Below are 21502 nucleotides of genomic sequence, written 5' to 3'. Positions count from 1 at the left end.
GCTCTTATGTATACGCGGGAATCGCCGGGTGCGACGTCATCTGGAAACATCGAGAACGATCTCCGTGCACCACGGTAACGTAGCTACAACGGGCTGAAGTGCATCCCACTATTTACGATAACCCATCGTTATTTCTTATTAAAACATATATAGCGTATTGCGTAGTATTCTAAGGAGACATAGTTGTGTTGCACTAATGAATAAAGATACCCCGCAGAGGTTATGCACGTGTCTGACGTCCCTGAGCATGTGTCCCAGGCGACCTATCGCGCCTCAGCCGTTCCAAGACGCAGATCCCCCGCTGATGATTTCTAGCGATCGCCATGTAGCTTATTACACATAAAGTCACTATACTGAATTGACGAGGGAGTGCACTGCATGCCTGCCAGCCAAAGGAAAAAACAGCAGCACTGGAGGAAGGTGTGGTGGCACGATACAGCGCTACACGTTGCTTCTCGCGACGAGCATCTGAAAGAGCGGAATGTTAGGGATACCGAATTGTTTAAACTGCTGAGCAGCAAAAGCCAAATGCTTAGTTGTTCTTGAGATTCGTAGACAGCCATTCCAAACCTTCGTAAAGACCATCACCGCTAGTAGCACAAGTGGCTTGGATATACCATTGACGGTGACGAAGGGAGTGGAGTCCGAGCTTGTCAGTGATCTCGGCGGCGTTCATGGCGTTGGGAAGATCTTGCTTGTTGGCAAAGATCAACAGAAGGGCATCACGGAGTTCATCCTCGTTCAACATACGTTGAAGTTCCTCACGGGCCTCGGAAATACGTTCACGATCGTTAGAGTCAACAACGAAGATGATACCTTGGGTGTTTTGGTAGTAATGTCTCCACAGAGGACGGATCTTGTCTTGTCCACCGACATCCCAGACTGTGAAGGAAATGTTGCGGTATTCGACGGTCTCGACATTGAAACCAATAGTGGGAATAGTCGTGACGATCTCACCGAGCTTCAACTTGTAAAGAATAGTGGTTTTACCGGCGGCATCCAGACCAACCATAAGGATACGCATCTAAACAAACACGTTAGTTAGAATTATCCAGTGGAAAGCTTTCATAAACGTACCTCCTTCTTGCCGAAAAGGCTTTGGAACAGCTTGCTAATACTCAATCCCATTTTGTGAAGTTATACGTGGTCACCAAAGGCTCGCGATGAGAGGTTGTGGTTTTGGTTAAGGGAGAAAACAGGTTTGGCGGTGGGAGAGGTTAAAGCAGGTTGCTAGGTGGCCAGCGGTGTAAGCAACACCACTAGTCTTTTGGAAACAAACGACAATTCTCATGCCTCAGAAGGCAATTTTAGCAACGCAGTAAATGTAAGACTTGTTTTAGTGAACAGAGACGACTTTTCCGACACAAACAAGTGGAATTTTTATAGAAATATATGCCTTTCTAGCTTCAAACGAAGGTCTTTTGTGAGCGTGAGGAATGTTGGCCCTCGCTTACGAGGTGCAAAAGTTGCGAATTTGAGAATGAAGAGTTTGTAGACAGGAATAATGTACTCTATGTGTTGATAGAATTGTATCCAGTTGATTCGCTGTTTCCTTCTCGCCGTATCTCTACTGAAATTCCAGCAGCAGCATTGGGCATATACATCATCAACATAATTGTATACATGGAAGTAATTTCTGAATATATTGAGTGCATTACATGTATGTGTATTACTTAAATTTCACTATTCTGCTCGTCTTGAGTTTCTGATTCATCAAAGAGATCAAGCTCTTCTTCCATGTCAGAGGGCAGAGCAAAGCCTGTGTCCATGTCGAGATAGTCTAGCTGTTGGTTCTTTGGGGACGGCTTCCAAAGGAAGCTGATTGTTATAATTATGAATAGGTGCAAAACGTCAAGCCACCCATCGACGTAAAACCATTGTACCTTCCAGAATTTGTTGGCAACTTTGTCGCGAGATTGGACTCCAATGCTTACGTTTACAATGAAGAGGAATGCAAAAAAGAATGCCAAGAGTATGACCAAACCGCGGACAATACGATAGTTCTGACGAACTGCAAACTTGCGCTGCTCAAGGGATCTTTGGATACGAATTCCGAGAAGAACAAACATCTCATAAAGCAAATACAAAACAACACCACTTTGTACTGCAAGAAGAATTACGTAGAAGAAGTTGAGTTTGTATGGTTGGGTGACGAGAGCACAGAACCGAGTCATAAACAGTACGGGAAAGAGTACGGAGAACTGCATCGCATACTTGGCACGAATCTGCTCCAAGTACAGAATAAGTTGTCTCGTAAACCCGAGACTAATTGAAAAGAGAATGCCAAGATCAATCACCATGCGTAAAGCAAATAGTATAGACATTACAAACTGGCCAAAGTGAATCGCGAACGTTGTTCCCGTGCGGTTTTGGGCGTCAAATACCCAAGAGTTGATTGCTTGATCCACAATACAAAAGATCAGGAGCCAACGGATAGTATGCTGGACAGGGAGCATATTGCTTCGGTATTGAAACTGGTAGAACATCCACATGGTAAGGATGACACTGTAAGCTATAGTAAGGCCACATGATGTGGGGTATCGAGGAAATTGCGAGGCGTCCAGTCTTCCATAAGGATTGTTCCAAGAAACAGTAGCAGCGTAGTCCTCTTCCTCCTTGTGTGAGCGAGACAAGGCACAGTAATAGCCAGTACTTGGTACTTCATAAATGGCAGAAGCGTAGTCTTCTTCTTTTGTGACGTTGAACTGCTTGAGAGTTCTGGCATTTGTATTGTTCCACAAAAAGTCACCCAGTTGATTCCGAGAACATAGCTGATCCTTCTCTACTGCATCTTCATCACAAACGTAAGCGATACTTCCATCCTCTCTTTCGAGTCCAAGCAAGCTTTGTTCTCGCCAATCATAGAACACTACGTGAACGGAATTATCCTCCTTGACAGACTCGGTCCAATTGACTGTATACGAGAAAACACTTGTTAGCGATCAGTGATTTATAGGTATCTCTAAACGTTACATACACTGAATCGTTGGCGGTTTCGTGCCCCCAGCTTCGCGTTTTGAGTAAATGGGATTACAAGCTTTGGGATGTTTCGAGGTCTACAAGCGTTAGAGGCAATAATAATTGATATTAAACACACCAATGAAGCAGCATGAGCAAGTGAAAGAGCGGAAAGTGCTGAAAAAACAGTGAGAGGCTTCACTTTCATAATGTTTCATAAATATGGGGTGAAGAAGAAGCAAGCTATGTTCGGATGAAAACTATCACAAAACTGGAAAACAATGAATGTTATTCTTTAGTAAGTGTCTACGGCTACTAGTATCTATTTTTGAAGTATAATCTACCAATAATTTTGTTTTTACTCCCCTCTGCAACCATCATCCAAGAGACGCGACAACTCGTACTTCCCAGCAATTCTACCGTTTTTTCTAAAACAAGCGCTTAAACAATATCCCTAAAGCACAGGAACATTTTTATGAACTCGATTTTGTATACACCGGTTACAAATCGCTTATTTCTGTCATAAACTGTTAATTCCGAGCGAATATCACCAGTCGGTTCAATATACACGATACAATCATAGTTTTCGTTCGCATTTCGACTGTCATTGCAGACCACTACGTGCTTACTTTTGGTATTCATTAAGCACTTAGTCAATTTCTCTCAACACGATTTTAGGTTCGGTGTCAAAGTTAATTTTACTACTTTCATGACCGTCTATGGAAGTCATAAGAATGGTCTTGATCGGCTTCCTGTTGAAGTAGTTGCACTTATTTGCCGCTTTCTCTCAGTGCCGGACATTAGCAACCTGCTTGTCGTCTTTCCGCAATACGAGTCTGCGCTACAGAAGACTAGTACGCTATTCTGGAAACGAAAGGCGTTTCAGATTGTCAATAGACAAAAGAAGTTAGCTAAGGAGGCGCTCACTAATAGCAGTTCGCCGGAGAGTTCTGCTAGCGGTTTTGTTCTGAGCACACAATTCACGAACAATCAAATAGAACGTGAATACTATAGTAAAGCCGATGAATTAAAAGCACTCTGTGGATTGGAACCTAATCCTCTTAAAGTTCAGGATATTGCTACAGCTTTAAATTATCTCACGTCGAGAGTTACTCAAAAAGGAAAAGGAAAAGTTAGTTTCTTCCAGATTCCGGACGTTAATGATGAGTGGTTGACTTCTGTTCAGAAGCAACTAGTTTCTTTTTTCTCTCCTGCTGCAGTTGAAGCATTTAAATCATTGCATGCTTCGAATGCTACGGTTCTCTTTCTCCAGGCTATCCTTATCGGGATGTTGTTTGAAGACCAGATTTGGTACTATTTTAATTTTTTCTATGATGTTTGTTCCACTACTTCTATTGAGTTCATGTACTATTTCCAAGCGATGCTTACCATCGTAAGCACTGATTGTGAACATTTTCGCGAACCATTAACACAGACACTTGTGTCCACAATGACAAGGGTTTCAGAAGTTATCACCTCAATTGAGAATATAACGTTCAAGGATTTCAGCGTCGGTCTTACACAAGAACAACAGGACATTGTGAATTGTGAGCTTAACGCCGGAGAAATATTGAAGGTCAAGGCCTTTGCAGGAACAGGAAAAACAAGAGCATTGTATGAATTTGCGAAAAAACGGCCGAATGATAAACTTCTTTATGTGGCATTCAATAAGGCTGCAAAAGAGGAGGCAGAATCGCGATTCCCGCATAATGTCAAGTGCTCAACCATGCATGGACTTGCGTACGGTGCCATTCTTGCAAATATTAATTTACCTGCCAGCAAATTAGAACGAAGGCTATCAAATTCAACGATTGCTGAGTTACTATCTTTGCACGCTCTGTTTCCAAAAAAAGCAAAAAGCGACAGCGGGGAGCGTCCAACGGCCACATTGGTTGCCTCACATATTATGTACACTTTAAATCATTACATGCACTCTACCGATACCCAATTGGGCTATCAGCACATAAGTAAGCGCAGCTTAGATGCGACACAGCTGTCAAAAAAGCAGATGCTCATGTACACCGCACAGCTATGGGCAATGATTACAAACTTCAATAACATGCAAGCGCCTTTGATACCAGATGCGTACATGAAACTCATGCATTTATACGATATACCAAACGTTTTGACCAAATACGATTACATACTATTCGATGAGGCACAAGATTTCACACGTTGTATGGTTGATGTTATATATCGCCAAAAGCATGCTCGCATCGTTATTGTAGGTGATGCTCACCAATGCATATACGGATTTCGTGGAGCAGATGCTTGCGCTTTCAATGAAACGTTGTATCCTTCAACCAAACAGTTGTACTTAACAAAAAGCTTTCGTTTCGGAAACAGTGTTGCTGCAATGGCTAACTTCGTGCTTTCACTCAAAGGTGAACGTGTAAAACTGTGTGGTGCACAACAAGATACGGTATATCGTATGGCTTACGCTGGAATAAATATGGATCCCAACAATGAAAGACAACGTTTTATTCCACATACTATAATCTTTCGTACGAATAAAGGTATGTATACGATAAGGTTTTTTTAACTAACACTTTTTAGAACTCATTCTGCATTCCTTGCGGCTTGCCGTGGCTTTACCAAAAAACATTCCTATTGTTATCCTCGGGTCAATGAAGAAAAAGGCGTTCCAACTACTAAGGAGTGGTGCTGATCTGGCTCATGGCCGACGTCCGACGTACCCAAAACTTCGAGAGTTTCCGACTTGGAACGCATTTGAGACTCACATTAAAAAGTCTGCTGAAGAAGACCCCGAGTTATCACTCGTTTATGATTTGGCAGAAGAACTATTTAGTGATGAATTTGTCAACAAGCTTGAGTGCTGTGAACAACGTTTGAATACATCGAGCGATGACGATAATAATGGTGTAATTCTTACTACTGCTCATCAAGCCAAGGGTCTGGAATGGGAAAATGTTCAATTGGGCGATGATTTTCGACCGAAGTTTGATAGCATTTCGTATACACGGATACCTTATTCACGTTTTCTACAGGAGGAGATTAATATCCTCTATGTTGCCTTGACCCGAGCAAAGAAGAATCTTATCCTTAATCCAATGTTGACGAAGTACTACGCTCTTCTTAAAGGGCTTGCACGGTACGCTGGTGGTCTTGTAAAAGAAAAGAATGATGAAGTTAAAGACTTGGAGCCCGTATTCTTAGACTGGCAAATTCGCGAGAACAGCTTCACGCATGAACCCATTCCTGATGGAGGAAATTTTTTTGTTAACTTCAAAGAATATCCAGTATGGGATTTATTTTTTGGAAAAACCACGGGACCATGGCAGAACTACATTGTTTCAGCTAACGAACGGTTAAAGAGATCGATGGCATTAATTGAGGAATTGTTTAATTAATAGAGTTCAAAATAAAGCTAATTGCCACTTATACCCCATATCATAGAAATCTTAATTATTGTTGGGAATAATCTACGAGCTTTGCATTGACTTCTAACATAAACTTTCTTTTCTTTTCTTCCTCCCAAGGTTACCATTGCCCATTACTAGCATTTACAGTTTTGATTCATTCTGCTCCACCAAGTATCATTTTTGGTGTTGAGTTTCGCAAGTCGCACAAGCTTTGCCTCCACACATATCGGCTGCGTTTCTTGTCCCGAACGTTGCCGCTCACCTTTGTCGTCTTTTCAACATGGGAAAAGTACGCGTTAAGCAAAATACTGCCGCTAAAGATGCTGCCTCACGGAACACCGTGTTCAAATTCAACAAGGATTTTGGTCAACACATTTTGAAGAATCCTCTGGTTGCTCAAGGAATTGTTGATAAGGTATGATATACAGCTGTTAGAGAGTTTGCCAGATGAAGTAATGGGGATTGTGTGCTTGTTTCATGGTATACACTCAACTCCCTGAGTTTTAAATCCTTACTCCGTTGACTCTCTCTCTCTGAAACGTCCATAATGGATTGCCTCCTTTCAATGATTTCTATTCGATAAAGGTGATGTTAACCCTCTTTAGTCTGATTTAAAACAATCCGATACCGTTCTTGAAGTTGGTCCCGGTACTGGTAACTTGACTGTTCGTATCTTGGAAAAGGTTAAAAAGGTTACTGCTGTTGAAATGGATCCCCGTATGGCAGCAGAGTTGACAAAACGTGTACAAGGTACTCCACAAGAAAAGAAGCTGAACATTTTGTTGGGAGATGTCATTAAGACAGAGCTTCCTTACTTTGATGTCTGTATTTCGAACACTCCTTACCAAATTTCCTCACCTCTGGTGTTCAAGCTGCTTAAGCATCGCCCTGCTCCCCGTCTCGCTGTACTTATGTTCCAGCGTGAGTTTGCCTTGCGACTTGTCGCCAAGCCCGGTGATCCGTTATATTGCCGTCTTTCTGCCAATGTTCAAATGTGGGCACATGTCAAGCACATTATGAAGGTTGGCAAAAACAACTTTCGTCCTCCTCCTCAAGTTGAATCCAGTGTCGTTCGAATCGAGCCTAAAATCCCGCCTCCTCCTATTGACTTTGACGAATGGGATGGATTGTTGAGAATTGTATTTTTGCGTAAAAATAAAACCATCAATGCATGTTTCAAAACCGGATCTGTACTCGAAATGATGGAATCGAATTATCGCACTTGGTGTTCACAGCACGAACAGATGATTGAGGACGGGTTTGATATTCGTGGACTCGTTGACAAGGCACTCGACCAAACGACGCTTCGCGAAGTTCGTGCTTCGAAGTGTGGACAAGAAGAGTTCCTTACTTTACTTCACGCATTTCATCAGGTGGGTATTCATTTTGCTTAAGTGGACCAAACCACGACAAGGAGGAGAGATAATACGGGAATTATCCTATGGTTATTTCTCAGAGCGGCTATTTCTTGTTTTCTCTTGTTTGGGACTGGTGTTTTTTTGTCTTTTCGTTGTACATTTTTTGCACTTTTTTGATTCACAAGCGGCACAATCTGTCGGTATTTGGGTTTAGGATAGAATGGGTGACGCTTTTAAACGTGTACGTATAGTATTTATATGTGGTTTAGTTTCGGGTTTGGATTCGTTATGTTCGTTTATGTACGCTTTTGTTAGGCCTTGTTCAATAATAATAGGCTATATAATATTGTGAATTACTAGTAAATCAAGAGCTCCCGTGGCCTAATCGGCTAGGGCATATGACTTCTAATCATGGGATTGTGGGTTCGAGTCCCGCCGGGAGCTGTTCTTTTTGGTGCACCTAGTGGCGGTGACTTTCAGAGATGTGCTTGTTATTGGTGTCTGATCCGTATTTTAAAGAGTGAATTAACCGATGTTTAGACCGTTTTCATAGGAAGCTGACACTTTTTCGTGAATAAGCTTAAATGTTCTTTATATATATATATATATATATCTTTTTTTTATTCTATCATCTTTTATTTCTACTGACCCGTAATAAAATAATTGCTATCCTAATTAAAGTTTCATGCACATTGTACGCAATATACAATTGTCCGTTGCCTAACCTTAGTGAACAAGTTAGCTTCTTTATAGATTTAAATCGGCAAAGAATTTTCCTACTATTTTACACACCTTGATTTCTTATTTAAGAAACCAAAAAAAAAAAAAAAAAAAAAAAAAAATAACTTTACACGGTTTTCAAGGATGATTCTGATTTATTTCTTTATTTATTGAAACATATAATTTTTAGCATATACAATTCCGGTTTGTACCTGCGGTTTCGTTCATACGAATATGTATTGGTAGAACGGGCGATAATTTTCGTATAACATAACCCTAAGACTAAAACTATTCCGAGTTCATTATAGTCACCCAGAAATAAATTGCTTTTCGTATCACCTCACCAAACAATTGAAGGGACGCTGTTTCTAGCTCATGCCACTCACGTAGTTCATAAGCAAAGACGCACTTTCAACTATCAGCCATAATCCATAACAAATGCCTCCCTAAACTATCGCAGCTTTTGGCGAATTTCTCGCTACTCATTACGAGTAACCTAGACCACAACGAAAACACCTTCTTATTGCGGAGTCCATATCACCGAGATAGTTTCAGTCCGTTGGCAATGCATATCACACTAACCCTCTTTGCTAGCATTCCGACAAACACTAATTCGATTCTCTCCCCTACCAACTAACTACACTTCCGTACATTATCCAACAACAACGACAAACAGTAAACATCCGTAGATACTCATTTTAACGCACTCATTTTGTACAAAGAAGGCGGCTAGGTTCCAAACACGGAATTACAATTTATACACTTTTGCACATTCCATATGACATTGACTTCACAGAGTGAACCTTAATCCAATTAAAAAGCCACAAAAATGTCGCGCATGAATACTGCGCCTAGGAGATAACTGAGTTGAAAGGCGGTAACAGGGGTACAAACTACAAGCGACAATTTATCGTCCAACGACTGCAGGCTGCTTTCTAATTTCCGTTAAACGACTTTTAAATAACGAAGCTAACGTCATGCACAAAGTGACCTCGCTTAATTTTAAGGTTAGCTTCGCCGACAGTTAAAACAACGACACTGCTCTCCTTCTTCTGTTTCTTCTCCTCTGCATTCCTTCACACGCGTAGCATCGTATGTTGGTTTTTCCGATCACTTCCGATCAGAGTGTCTGGATTTTAAAGCGTTCGCTTTACTGAACTTGTCGTGCATACATAACGAGGCCATAGGAACTAACTTCTCCCTCGTTGTTCCAACGAACTCCTTCACGCCGTTCAGGTAACGAGATGCGATCGTTTTGCTGGCCAATGTAAAACGTCTACGGATACTGACATCGTTGGAATGCAGCGAAATGCAGTCGAGCACGGATGCGTACGGTAGACTACCGTAAACCAAGTGTAGTGCACCGCAAAAGTTGCAGTGCACGAGTCCTAGGTTTTTTGCATTACCCCTAAAGCTTCTCACTATCGTTCACTGCCCCTCACTATCCAGGCTCCCACTGGGAACCCAACAAAGCCCACCCCTCGACAGCCCTCACTGAGCCTATTGAGGTGAAGCAAGTGTCGAATCAGCAGTCCTAATCGACTGTCTCGTATCTCTCGTTCCTCGTATCTAGGTCCTTGAGGCGAGTCCAATTGTCACATACTTTTTTTCCAGCCTTGTTCCTCACGTGTTATAGTCTAAGTCGCATTCGCATTCAGCTTTTCTTTTGTAATTGTTACATCATAATCGCACTTGCGCCCTGACCCCCGGGGGATTCACGTTAGGGGAGGCGGCGACAAAGAGTCGGCAAGGCGGCCCATACGTGACCCCCAGGACGCCTCCAGCGGAGCTGCGAATTTGTCGTCATAGACAAACATCGAGATGAGTGATACGTTTCTCCGGTGTTCACACAGCAATCTATTTTCAAAAAAATGAAAAAAAATTCCAGGGAAGAGAACGGGGACACGGAACGCAAAAGCATGCAGGGCCGAATCGCCGGTTCGTCGACAATGCCGATAATGCTTCCTAGCTTAGTAGTCCCTGGAGGAACGCGAAGCGACTCACCGCTTTCTCCAGCAAGCACTACGTCACCGAAACCCCGAAGCAGTCACGCGCGTGGATCGCTTTGGCTGATCTACACGTCTCGCAAATCGCCTCGTTCCCCTGCGCCGATCGGACGATCGAGAGGGATGCTGTCGCAACGTAACCCTAAAGTGTGATGCTTTTGCATCATTGAAATGCCTTCTCCACATGTATCCCCACAGTCTTAATCATTGTACCTAGAAAGCCGAAACGATGCCCAACGCCCGTGTTTTCTCAAACATCTTTCATCCGAACCGGTGAATTCCCATCGGAGAACCGGACATAGCAAATTGGCGTCCGTTTACACATAGACAATGCATCAATGGTTTACTGTTCCTGGTTTCGTCCTAGGAACGGGTGTTCGGATGTTAGTGCTTGTCGTTATTAAGCGAAATATCGCATTAACGTTCAATCTCCCACGGAGTCATAAGAGCGTTAGCGATATTATTGGTGCTTCGAATATTTTCACTTCCATTATTGGCGGCTTTGGGACCAATATGGCACCAGTAGCCGCGTAATTCGGGTTTGGAAAAACACTTTGGTGCTGGAATAAGGGATTCCCCGTGTAAAATCCCCTTATCGTTCGTAATCAGCGTACTAAATCGTCTTTTTTCTCGCTTTGTCGCCCATTTATCTTCGCATCCCCTGCTCGCCTACAAGGGGCTGACAACCCTAATCCCCTGGCGTGTTCACCATCCAACGTCATCCTAGCGCCGCATCGACACGTGTTCGCTTGGAATAACCTTTGCGCTAAAATACTCGGAACGCGCCATGCGACGCTTCGCGGTCCTCTTCTATACGAATCCTTTAGACGAGCTTTTACCGGTCGACATCAACCTGCCCAGAGCACCTCTCGTTGACGCGGACGACCCTTTCTTGTACGATAAAACATGTACTGAAACCTACGAAGGGTTTTCGCAAACAATTACCACAACGGAGGATACAACGGAACTACAAAAAAAAGTAATGTCAAATTTGAAGAAACTCGATCTAGGTCGAATTGGTCAATATCATTTATATCGTAGTAGCTCAGCAGCACGAGGACAACTTTCAGCGACTTCTACAGATTCTGGGTTACACGAGTATACGCTCTCCCGGACTTCCTAGAGACGAAAGAACGGATTCCATGACCGAAGAGGAGGAGTTCAAGGATTCATTAGAAATGTTTGAAGAAGGGGGCAGTGACCCACGGAATCGGGCAAGGAATATGCTTGCGCCTAGCAATAGCAGTGTCGTCGATATGGATGACAACCGCAGTATCAGAACAGCAACGCTGTCTGAAATTGACGATAAAAGTGTACGCGATCACCCAATGTCTTCACAGGCTTCCATTGCTCATTCTGTTGCGCACTCGGTCGCTCATTCGATTGCTCATTCTGAAGCAAGCACAACAATATCAGTGGCTCACAGCACGGCTGCTAGCGTAATTGAAAGAGAAAGAGAGAGAGAGGCAGCAGCAGCAGCTGCTGCGAAGGCAGACAAACAGGTGTATCAGGTGCCTCAGATGACACCTGATGGACGGATCTTTTTTGCGGATTCTGAAACTAGATCGTCTAGCTGGGCTCTTTCTTTTCGACCAACGACCGGTGCGAGTTCTTTAATGCCAAGTGCGAATCTCTCGTCATCCAAATTGCCTATGTCGGATATAGCTCGGCGACGCCTGAGCTATACGACAGGCTTTCGGCCTCCCACTACGGACCCGGATGATGTGGCCGTTGCACGCAAGGTCAGCATACCCCTAAGTTTACGCTCGGAAAGCAGTGCAAGCAGCACGCCCAGCACATCCACAGCCGCCCTTGCTAGCGGTGTCAGTGTGAAACGCAAAGCGTCAGCCCATAGTCGAACATGCTCCATCGCTTTTGGCGGCACGGAGCTGGAAATGTTTCCCCCGGAGAAGCCTGTTTGTCTTCAAAATCTCTACAACCTGATGACTGCTTTGTGTTCAGATCTTCACGTGTTTGTGAAGGACAACGACTTGGAGCAGACACATGCAACTGCCAGTAAGCTTCGTGCGTTGTCATTCGATCTTTTCGTCCGCTCTGGTTTCTTCCATTTCATGTACTCAGACAGAGATGAAGCCCAAAGTGCAATGGTCAGAACTCACTTCCGCCATACTTTCTCGCAAATGAGTAAACTGATACTGATGGCTGACTCATGCCTCAGTTACAACAAACCCCGTGACTACCTTGATTACCTGCTAAAGGTTGGCCACTCTGTCAAGCTGCATGTGCAAGAGTTCGTCACGTATTGTGCGGGCATTGCTGCGACTCTTCCAGCTAAGGTTCTTCCAGCTTTCGTTGAGAACGCAGTTCGAGGAGGTGAGTGGTCTACTAATGATTCTAAAAATTGCTCTTCCCGACACCAGTGGTCTCTTCTTTCCTCGGCTTACATTGCCTCGTTAAGTGATTTGTTTTTTGGTTTTGAAAGAATGGGTAACAACCTTTCTGACACAATGAGCATTGCCGGGAACAACGAGGATGCATTGGTGCAACCTACAATCGCCTTGTTGCACAGTGGCCACAGCATTCTTTCTCACATGGAAACTCTTGACCTTGGTCCTTTCATTCATCACGCCTCCTCTCACGTCCGGACCATGGCGACAGACTTTTTGGACTGTAAGCAATATTGCTACAATCTTTTGACCGATCTTTTTATGAAACTGCAAACATGCGTTCATGATTCGGATACCCTTTCTCATCAACTCACCTCTCTGAACAATACATTCCGTAGTGCTGTTGTCACACTGAACATTTTAGAGCAAGAACGCCCGACTTCCCTTGACCCAGTCATTGTGGAGCGTTCATCGTTCCAAAGCTCGGAGGACCAGCCTATCGACTCATTGCTAATGTCACCCATGGAGAAATGCTGTTCCCGTGATACTGATTTGTCCCTCACTCGCTTCCAGCATCTTCGTGACAGTGATGCCTCCTCTCCTTCGTTATCAAGCGCTGACACTCCCCGTCCTGGCAGTTCAATGGATGACGATCCCATGGCTCAACCTTGGTACTTGCTTGACAGCAATGATGGCGATCTTGTCTATAATCGCAAAAACCTGATCAAGGCAGGTACTTTGGAGGCTTTAATCTATTTCCTTGTAAAGCACATTCGTTCTAGACGCACATTCACCAAAGTGTTTTTCTTCACTTATCCCACATTTACCAGCTCCATTGATCTATTCCGAGCTCTGCGCGACCTGTATTTGATTCCTCCTCCAGAGGGCTTGTCTACGTCTGAATACAGCGTTTGGATATCGCATCGTAAGAAGCCATTGCAGGAGAACGTATGCTTTGCCTTGCAGGAATGGCTTCAAAAATACTTTGCTGATGATATTTCGCCGCCGGTGGCAGCGCGGTTGTTCTCCGAAATTCGCGCATTCATTATCCAAATGGTGCAATCAACCTTTCCCTCTGCTCAGGAAATTCTGAAGCAACTCGATGAGTTATCTGTTCCTGACCGCAACATTGTCCGTGAGCAGCGTCTTATGGTCCGTCCCGCAAAGCCGAATTACCGCGTTGCATTGTTGGAGTTGGAGCCCGACACACTTGCCGAACAATTCTCTTTAATTGAGCATTCCATCTTTTGCGCTATTCTCCCTCATGAATTTCTTAAGAAATCTTGGAGAAAGAGTGCTTCTGATACCCAGCATCATATGATACGCCATAGCATTGCGTTCTCCAACAGTTTCGTTTACTGGATAATCAACTCTGTTTTGACTCGTCCTAACTTGGAGGAACGAATTGCTGCCCTTCGTTTCTTCATCGCCTTCGGTATTAAGTGCCTGAACATGAACAATTTCTCCGCAGTTGTTTCCGTAATTTCTGCTCTTGATTCTGCACCCATATATCGCTTGCGCTCTTGTTTCGGAGCACTCGATGCTTCTGATAAAGCTCATCTTCAGGGCTTGCGAGAAATCGTCGATTCCCGGAAGAACTTCAAAACGTATCGTACGCTCCTCAAGCGTGCAAGACCTCCATGCGTTCCCTTTTTGGGTGTCTTGTTGTCGGATCTTACTTTTATTGACGATGGCATGCCGGACATGTTGAACGATTCTCAGTACTTCATTAATTTCGGTAAGCGCCATCGCCAATACGAAGTCATTGCTGATATTATATGGTTGCAATCAACTGATTATGGGTTTACACCTTTGCCAGACTTGCAGGCGTATATGATGAAGTCCTTCAGAAATGCGAACCAGGATGTTACATCTCTTTACGACTTGTCACTTGCAGTTGAGCCCCGACAATAAGGTGTTTTTTTAATTCCCTTTTTTGTTTCTCCCCTAACGACCCACATATCTTGTCCCTGTTCTTACCACTTAATTGCCTCTTCTGGATTTCCTTTTTGGTGCTTATTTCATTTTTGCGTTCTTTGTATGTCTATAATAATATGTATGGATTTTCGTCATATAAATGGTTGAGAGCGAAATTGGTAATTCTTTCTGGTCGATTAGTTTTATGTTCATAGGGCAAACTTTTATGCATGATTTTTACCTTCTCACGTTTACTTTCTATTAACTGCCCTGAAGGCTGCTCGCTTTGGCGGCCACCTGTCCCCACACGTCCCCCACAACCCCATACTGACCCACATGCCTTTAAACAACGCGTCTGTAACAAAGTTATTTACACTCCACCAACTTCAAGTTGCCATACTGCTTTCATTAAAAGAACGCGTATATGGGAGTACTGGAGGCGGAATTGATTAGTAGTTAATTGTTAGAACTCCTGGAGATGTCAATTTCATCGTCTTTACAGTCACCTGTAATTGAAGATAGAAAAAGACGCCTTAACGAACCCAGCACTCAGTTTGGAAAAAAGTTTCGAGATGCCAATGGAACGTCAAAAACCACTTTTGTCGAAGAATTAGAGCACAAGGCTCATGAAGTGGAGAAAGGTTCGCGAAATGATGGCGCTAAGGACCAATGCTGGCCTCGTCCCCCTTTAAAAACGATTAATCCGGACATTGACGACATCTACTTTCAACAAATTGACTGTGAAGAAAATGTTGACGAACAGGTTCCAACAATTCGAATGTTTGGCGTTACAGAAGCTGGAAATAGTGTCCTGACTCATGTCACAGGGTTTCTGCCTTACTTCTTTGTAAAGGCGCCTCCAGGTTTCCAGCCGTCTATGTTAAACGACTTTGCGAAAACCTTAGATCGGGCATGCAACGGAGGTGTCGTCTCAAGATGTGAAATTAAAATGAAGGAAAATCTCTATGGGTTTCAGGGCAATGAGAAGTCTCCATTCATTCAGATCTATATATCTGACCCAAAACTAGTAACTCGCTGCCGTAATGTATTTGAGAGAAACGAGCTTTCATTTAACGATATGTTTCCCACCTCGGTAATGACTTATGAAAGCAACCTGCAATATCTCATGCGTTTTATGATTGATTGCAATGTCGTAGGAATGAACTGGATTCGTCTTCCAGCTAAAAAGTATTTGTTGCGACAACAAAACAAGATTTCTGACTGTCAAATTGAGGTGTGGATTGATTATCGCGATCTGGAAAGTCTTTCAGCAGACGATAAATGGTCTAAAATGGCTCCGCTTCGTATTCTGAGTTTCGATATTGAGTGTGCAGGTCGCAAAGGTGTCTTTCCTGAGGCTTCTATTGATCCGGTAATTCAGATTGCCAGTATTGTCACACAATATGGTGACAATTCTCCTTTTGTTAGAAACGTGTTCTGCATAGGAACTTGTTCACAAATTGTCGGCACACAAGTTTTCGAGTTTGAAGATCAACGAGAAATGTTGGCAGCATGGGCAAAATTCATCCGTGAAGTTGACCCAGATGTTATGATTGGCTATAACATTTGCAATTTTGACTTTCCTTACTTGATAGAACGAGCAAAAGTGTTGAATGTTCCCAGTTTTAACTATCTTGGTCGTTTGACGAATTTCCGTTCAGAAGTGAAGGAAACGTCTTTTTCGAGCAAAGCCTATGGTACTCGTGACAGCAAAGTCACTGTCATACCTGGTCGTTTGCAATTGGATATGTTGCAAGTAATGCAGCGTGACTACAAGCTTCGTTCTTATTCGTTAAATGCTGTTTCGGCTCAATTTCTTAAAGAACAAAAGGAAGATGTTCACTATTCCATTATTACAGATCTACAAAACGGTACACCCGACTCGCGCCGGCGTCTTGCTATCTATTGTCTGAAGGACGCATTCTTGCCGCAGCGACTAATGGACAAGCTCATGTGCTTCGTCAACTACACCGAAATGGCAAGAGTAACCGGTGTTCCTTTTAACTTTTTGCTGTCGAGAGGCCAGCAAGTAAAAGTTGTTTCTCAACTGTATCGTAAGGCACTGAGTCACGACCTTGTCATTCCTAATATCCGGGTTAATGGTACCGATGAACAATATGAAGGTGCAACCGTCATTGAACCCGTTAAAGGTTATTACGATACCCCTATCGCAACACTTGATTTCAGTTCTCTTTACCCGTCAATTATGATGGCACATAATCTATGTTACACGACTCTTACAGACCCCGAAACGATGTCCCGCTTAAATATGAAACAAGATGAGGACTATATCATTACACCTAATGGGGATTATTTTGTAAGGTCTAACATCCGTAAGGGTTTGCTTCCACTTATTTTTGAAGATTTGTTGGGTGCTCGTAAACGTGCCAAGGCGGATTTAAAAAAGGAAACTGATCCATTTAAAAAGGCTGTTCTAGATGGTCGACAGTTGGCATTAAAAGTCAGCGCGAACTCCGTTTATGGTTTTACGGGTGCTACGAATGGACGGCTGCCATGTTTAGCCATTTCTTCATCTGTCACATCTTATGGTCGACAAATGATTGAAAAAACAAAATCGGTCGTGGAGCAAACATATACAATAAAGAATGGTTACTCTCACGATGCCAAAGTTATCTATGGTGATACTGATTCTGTAATGGTTAAGTTCGGAAAGAAAGACTTAACAGAAGTTATGAAACTGGGACAAGAGGCTGCTGATTTTGTTTCTGATCAATTTTTGAATCCAATCAAGTTGGAATTTGAAAAGGTCTATTTTCCTTATTTGCTAATTTCAAAAAAACGTTATGCCGGTTTATTTTGGACTCGACCTGAGAAGTATGACAAGCTTGATTCTAAGGGTATTGAAACCGTCCGCCGTGACAATTGTCCCCTTGTTTCCTATGTGATTGATACTGCATTGAGAAAAATGTTAATTGATCAAGATGTTGAAGGTGCCCAGTCGTAAGTAACTACTATCAAAAATTTTGAAGGATTATTTTGTCTAACTTTAACAGATTTACGAAAAAAATTATTTCTGATCTTTTGCAGAACAAAATTGATATGTCCCAACTCGTCATCACGAAAGCTTTAACAAAAACCGACTATGCCGCAAAACAAGCACATGTTGAATTAGCTGAACGTATGCGCAAACGTGATGCTGGTTCTGCTCCTGCTCTGGGAGATCGTGTTGCTTATGTAATTATTAAGGGCGCACAAGGCGACCAATTTTACATGCGCTCTGAAGACCCTATGTACGTACTGGAAAACAACATTCCAATTGATGCCAAGTATTATTTAGAGAACCAACTCGCAAAACCCCTTCTTCGAATTTTTGAACCGATTCTCGGTGAAAAAGCTAATTCACTCCTGCATGGTGACCATACGAGAACTATTTCTATGGCTACTCCCAGTTTGGGTGGTATCATGAAGTTTGCTGTGAAAACCGAAACTTGTATCGGTTGCAAAGTACCTATTCGTAAGGGAAAGGCTGCATTGTGTGATGATTGTCGTGACCGTTCTGCCGAGTTCTATCAAAGGCAAGTAGGTCTCGTCAACGACTTGGAGGTTCGCTTTGCTCGCCTGTGGACAGAGTGTCAACGTTGCCAGGGCAGTTTGCACCAAGACGTTATTTGTACCAGTCGTGATTGTCCCATCTTTTATATGCGTATGGCTGAACATAAAAAATTGAATCAAGCTATTTCATTATTAAAACGTTTTGATGAAATGTCTTGGTGATTGACGAACTTCAAAGCTCACATCCAGAAGGCACAGCCATAGTGAATGAGCATTGTTTCAATGACACTTTTCTGATACGATAAGTTTTTGTATCACATCTATTCGCATAATTCATGATCATTTTCCTTTTTTGTAAAAAGTATGCTACAAAAGTAGCCTCGTTGTACCGGAATGCGTGTCTTAATATAGGGCATCTATTCCAAAAGTAATGAAGTGGTATTTCTATGTTCAACTTGCAAGTGAGCTGTTGGATGGACTCTTTTTCGAAACCAAAATAATCGTTCTTGATGGCAAGATTCAGCAACTTGTTGAAGTCTGCATACGAAGGAGGGTAAGGCCGGTTTACAAAAGGATGAACAACTCGGGCGAAAAGCCTGATACCATTACAGGGAGATTGTTTTCTTTGCTCATGAAACCGAAGGCTAGTTCTTTTAAAAATGGTGAATGAAGAACATGGACCAAAGTCATGAGAGTCAGTGGCTTTATTCAATTCAGTCTTGTCGCCAAACAGTTCGTAAGCAAATCCAACGCCTGTAAAGTCGCAGGTATAATTGGAATATTGTTCGCATAATTGGTGTGCCCACTTCTGAAATTCTGAACGTGTCCATTCAAAGAGATGATCATCATGCCTGAAGCCATTCCTCCGCGAACGAGTACCGTTCACTGTTTTCGGGGAGATCATACGCAGAAGTGGATTAAACTCGCTGTTTGGTGTGGATACGATGAAAAACCTGGGTTGGATAACATTGAATACGAGCTCTTCCATGGAGTGTATCTCTTCGGGGGAAAGATGTTCAATAAATTCAGAAGCCACAACAGCATCAACATAACGAAATGAATGCAGCTGTTTGATGTCTCCTTGATACAGCTCAGCAGTTAAAGGGCGCCAGCGAAGGCGCTCTTTATCGTTAATCGCAATACCTTGCTCAGCACTGTTTAAAACGCCTTCATTAATATCGAATCCGGCAAGATACTCAATAGGCACCTTGTCATTGCAAGTTACCAAGTATGATAGTAATTGGCCTTGCGAACAGCCGATATCCAGTAACGACTTTATATCTGTAGCTTCTTCCAAAATCTCATAGATCTTTTTTCGCCGTTGAAGATGAAGAGGTGGAAAAAACCCATGATAATGCATCACAAATTTTTAATAATAAACGCACAGATTCTTCAGTGCAGAGTTATAAGATATCTTTATATGATAATGATACATGCAAACAAGAACATTCACAAAAGTCCAGTTTTAAAAGGCAGTCTACTGCTAATACAAACTACAGCTTGACGCACAACGATGGTAGCCAAAACATATTTGAAATTTACTGGTTTGAGCTTGCGCAATATTCGGACACTAAACCATTTTCATCCTTTCTAAAAATACAACGCCACAGCAAATGAGATTACACTCTATAATCGCATCCACAAAGTATAAAACGAAGCGTTAAGGGCACGAACCCGGGCAACAATTGCGTTTTCATTTCTATTTGAATGCTTCATGAAATTTAAGCTTATCTTAGCGAAACCATATTAGAGCTAATTCAAGCAGGTTTCCTAAGACATATTCACAAAATGATATGTCTGAAGCAGTTCGTATCAAATTAAATTGTATTTTTTAAAGTTCCTTGAATAAAAAAGGTAAAATCTATAGGTAATTGAAACGAGAGAAACAGATAAGTGGTACATCTCATAACTGTCCTGCACCCATTCGGGCAAGGCGATCTGCTGCTTCATTTCCGGGAACATTAGAGTGACCAGGGACGTAATGAATACTAATATCCCTATCCCTTTTCAACTCAAGAGCCGTCTTAATCAAGTCCTGGTTTTCTACCGGTTTATTAGAAGCACTCTTCCAGCCATTTTTGATCCATTTGCGATGCCAGTTTTCCAAGCATTCTTTAACATAACGACTGTCGGAATAAACATCAACACTTCCCTTTGTAACTTGCATCGCACGGATAAACGCATGCAATTCTGCCCTGTTATTCGTATGAGTATCTCCAGGAAGTGGTTCTGCTAGACTAGCTTCAGGCATATTGGGAAAGTAGATACCAACTCCCGCTCTTGCACCGTGTTTTCCATTTCCTAAGCAAGATCCATCAACGTAAACTGTTGTCCGATCAGAATTGGAAGTTGAATTTGTGGTACTGTGGGGGTTGTAGGCATTAGATGATTTGTTTTCTGTTTCATACAACTGCACTCGAAGAGAAGGATCATGTATGAAAGAAAGATGTCCGGTAGTTATTGGAGGTTCGCTTTTCCGAGCAGTATGTACACTTGATTTCTCAATCGCGTTGTTACCATAGCCAATTCTGGATTCTGGCATACCACTTTTTCTTGCAGTGAATCTTTTTTCACGTCCGTTTGCACTATGATCATAAGCCTTATAGCCTGGGATATCGTCTCTAAAAACTGGCGGATTGCTTTTTCTCGCAGTGAATTTTTCAGCACGTCTATAACCATCGTATTCATAACTTCTATTACCCGTTAATTTATTCTGCAGGACAGGAGGGTTGCTTTTCCGAGCAATAAATGTTTTGACAGAGTTCCGAATAGCGTGATCATTGTGTGTGTCATAAGAATTACAATTGGAGGAATTGGAAGATGTTCCATATATTGCCTGTTTACCTTGTTGGCAGAAATTTTGAGCTTCTTCATAAGAAGAGAATTTCTTATACTTAGCGGAGCTGTAACCGGTAACTTGTTGTTTCGCGTCGTCCCTACATCGTGTTAGTGCGGAAATTACCATGCAACTGAATGATGATACCAATTCGAGTAGATACCAGGAGTTCTGCCATTTGCAACGGCATAGTAAACACTTTTAGGCGGCATTTTTGAACCGTAATAAAAACGGTTCAAGAATGAAGCTTTGAATAATCCAAACACAATCTTGAGTATTTATCAAGTCCAGCAGCTTAGAAAACGATTAATCAATATACAATTCGTCTCTAAAAAGGGAAAAATGTGCTGTCACTGAATTGGTGTTTGGTGGTGAAACTCACCACCAAGTTTTTGCCTCTGTGAGCTCGCCCCCAGAGTACCGTACAGTTTCTTTCTTGCGTTCAGAGTTCGAATCGCACATG

At 42.6% G+C, this 21502-nt stretch overlaps 8 protein-coding genes and 1 non-coding gene across 9 annotated transcripts; 5 read left to right on the top strand and 4 right to left on the bottom strand.

The window, feature by feature from the left end:
- Positions 1 to 72: 72 nt before the first annotated feature.
- On the bottom strand, positions 73 to 1216 carry SJAG_02824 (ADP-ribosylation factor). The gene is made up of 2 exons (XM_002173978.2): positions 1078 to 1216; positions 73 to 1024 (listed from the first exon to the last, which is right to left on the bottom strand). The coding sequence occupies exons 1-2, from the start codon at positions 1126 to 1128 to the stop codon at positions 533 to 535; spliced, it is 543 nt and encodes a 180-aa protein (XP_002174014.1). The 5' UTR covers positions 1129 to 1216; the 3' UTR covers positions 73 to 532.
- Positions 1217 to 1622: 406 nt separating this feature from the next.
- Positions 1623 to 3262, bottom strand: SJAG_02823 (seven transmembrane receptor-like protein). The gene is made up of 3 exons (XM_002173977.2): positions 3098 to 3262; positions 2978 to 3056; positions 1623 to 2914 (listed from the first exon to the last, which is right to left on the bottom strand). Exons 1-3 carry the CDS (start codon positions 3164 to 3166, stop codon positions 1674 to 1676), a joined length of 1389 nt encoding a protein of 462 aa, XP_002174013.1. The 5' UTR covers positions 3167 to 3262; the 3' UTR covers positions 1623 to 1673.
- On the top strand, positions 3110 to 6367 carry SJAG_02822 (DNA helicase I). The gene is made up of 2 exons (XM_002173976.2): positions 3110 to 5474; positions 5515 to 6367. The coding sequence occupies exons 1-2, from the start codon at positions 3668 to 3670 to the stop codon at positions 6327 to 6329; spliced, it is 2622 nt and encodes an 873-aa protein (XP_002174012.1). The 5' UTR covers positions 3110 to 3667; the 3' UTR covers positions 6330 to 6367.
- Positions 6368 to 6467: 100 nt separating this feature from the next.
- Positions 6468 to 8052, top strand: SJAG_02821 (18S rRNA dimethylase). The gene is made up of 2 exons (XM_002173975.2): positions 6468 to 6756; positions 6947 to 8052. The coding sequence occupies exons 1-2, from the start codon at positions 6622 to 6624 to the stop codon at positions 7733 to 7735; spliced, it is 924 nt and encodes a 307-aa protein (XP_002174011.1). The 5' UTR covers positions 6468 to 6621; the 3' UTR covers positions 7736 to 8052.
- Positions 8053 to 8069: 17 nt separating this feature from the next.
- On the top strand, positions 8070 to 8143 carry SJAG_16027. The gene has a single exon. It is a non-coding gene; the product is annotated as a tRNA-Arg (tRNA).
- Positions 8144 to 11462: 3319 nt separating this feature from the next.
- Positions 11463 to 14899, top strand: SJAG_02819 (exchange factor Cdc25p-like protein). The gene has a single exon (XM_002173974.2). The coding sequence runs from the start codon at positions 11568 to 11570 to the stop codon at positions 14685 to 14687; it is 3120 nt and encodes a 1039-aa protein (XP_002174010.1). The 5' UTR covers positions 11463 to 11567; the 3' UTR covers positions 14688 to 14899.
- Positions 14833 to 19616, top strand: SJAG_02818 (DNA polymerase delta catalytic subunit Cdc6). Its single transcript, XM_002173973.2, has 2 exons — positions 14833 to 17651; positions 17705 to 19616. Exons 1-2 carry the CDS (start codon positions 15169 to 15171, stop codon positions 18423 to 18425), a joined length of 3204 nt encoding a protein of 1067 aa, XP_002174009.1. The 5' UTR covers positions 14833 to 15168; the 3' UTR covers positions 18426 to 19616.
- SJAG_02817 (S-adenosylmethionine-dependentmethyltransferase) lies at positions 17624 to 19871 on the bottom strand. Its single transcript, XM_002173972.2, has one exon. It carries the CDS (start codon positions 19561 to 19563, stop codon positions 18436 to 18438), a length of 1128 nt encoding a protein of 375 aa, XP_002174008.1. The 5' UTR covers positions 19564 to 19871; the 3' UTR covers positions 17624 to 18435.
- Positions 19869 to 21402, bottom strand: SJAG_06022 (ribonuclease H Rnh1). Its single transcript, XM_011050683.1, has 2 exons — positions 21187 to 21402; positions 19869 to 21139 (listed from the first exon to the last, which is right to left on the bottom strand). The coding sequence occupies exons 1-2, from the start codon at positions 21249 to 21251 to the stop codon at positions 20107 to 20109; spliced, it is 1098 nt and encodes a 365-aa protein (XP_011048985.1). The 5' UTR covers positions 21252 to 21402; the 3' UTR covers positions 19869 to 20106.
- Positions 21403 to 21502: the final 100 nt, after the last annotated feature.

The sequence above is a fragment of the Schizosaccharomyces japonicus genome, assembly GCF_000149845.2.
Source record: "Schizosaccharomyces japonicus yFS275 unplaced genomic scaffold supercont5.1, whole genome shotgun sequence".
In the NCBI taxonomy this organism is placed as follows: domain Eukaryota; kingdom Fungi; phylum Ascomycota; class Schizosaccharomycetes; order Schizosaccharomycetales; family Schizosaccharomycetaceae; genus Schizosaccharomyces; species Schizosaccharomyces japonicus.
Note: the sequence above shows the minus strand (reverse complement) of the source record. Positions and strands in the feature narration are given on the sequence as shown.

Bases quoted from the DNA above. Each gene is read 5' to 3' on its own strand.
- SJAG_02824 (XM_002173978.2), bottom strand. From the start codon at position 1,128: ATGGGATTGAGTATTAGCAAGCTGTTCCAAAGCCTTTTCGGCAAGAAG. The intron at 1,025-1,077 runs GTACGTTTATGA...GTGTTTGTTTAG, and splicing joins GCCTTTTCGGCAAGAAGGAG to ATGCGTATCCTTATGGTTGG.
- SJAG_02823 (XM_002173977.2), bottom strand. From the start codon at position 3,166: ATGAAAGTGAAGCCTCTCACTGTTTTTTCAGCACTTTCCGCTCTTTCA. The intron at 3,057-3,097 runs GTGTGTTTAATA...TAACGCTTGTAG, and splicing joins TTGCTCATGCTGCTTCATTG to ACCTCGAAACATCCCAAAGC. The intron at 2,915-2,977 runs GTATGTAACGTT...TCTCGTATACAG, and splicing joins GAAACCGCCAACGATTCAGT to TCAATTGGACCGAGTCTGTC.
- SJAG_02822 (XM_002173976.2), top strand. From the start codon at position 3,668: ATGACCGTCTATGGAAGTCATAAGAATGGTCTTGATCGGCTTCCTGTT. The intron at 5,475-5,514 runs GTATGTATACGA...AACACTTTTTAG, and splicing joins AATCTTTCGTACGAATAAAG to AACTCATTCTGCATTCCTTG.
- SJAG_02821 (XM_002173975.2), top strand. From the start codon at position 6,622: ATGGGAAAAGTACGCGTTAAGCAAAATACTGCCGCTAAAGATGCTGCC. The intron at 6,757-6,946 runs GTATGATATACA...AACCCTCTTTAG, and splicing joins CTCAAGGAATTGTTGATAAG to TCTGATTTAAAACAATCCGA.
- SJAG_02819 (XM_002173974.2), top strand. From the start codon at position 11,568: ATGACCGAAGAGGAGGAGTTCAAGGATTCATTAGAAATGTTTGAAGAA.
- SJAG_02818 (XM_002173973.2), top strand. From the start codon at position 15,169: ATGTCAATTTCATCGTCTTTACAGTCACCTGTAATTGAAGATAGAAAA. The intron at 17,652-17,704 runs GTAAGTAACTAC...TAACTTTAACAG, and splicing joins GATGTTGAAGGTGCCCAGTC to ATTTACGAAAAAAATTATTT.
- SJAG_02817 (XM_002173972.2), bottom strand. From the start codon at position 19,563: ATGCATTATCATGGGTTTTTTCCACCTCTTCATCTTCAACGGCGAAAA.
- SJAG_06022 (XM_011050683.1), bottom strand. From the start codon at position 21,251: ATGCCGCCTAAAAGTGTTTACTATGCCGTTGCAAATGGCAGAACTCCT. The intron at 21,140-21,186 runs GTATCATCATTC...AACACGATGTAG, and splicing joins CCTGGTATCTACTCGAATTG to GGACGACGCGAAACAACAAG.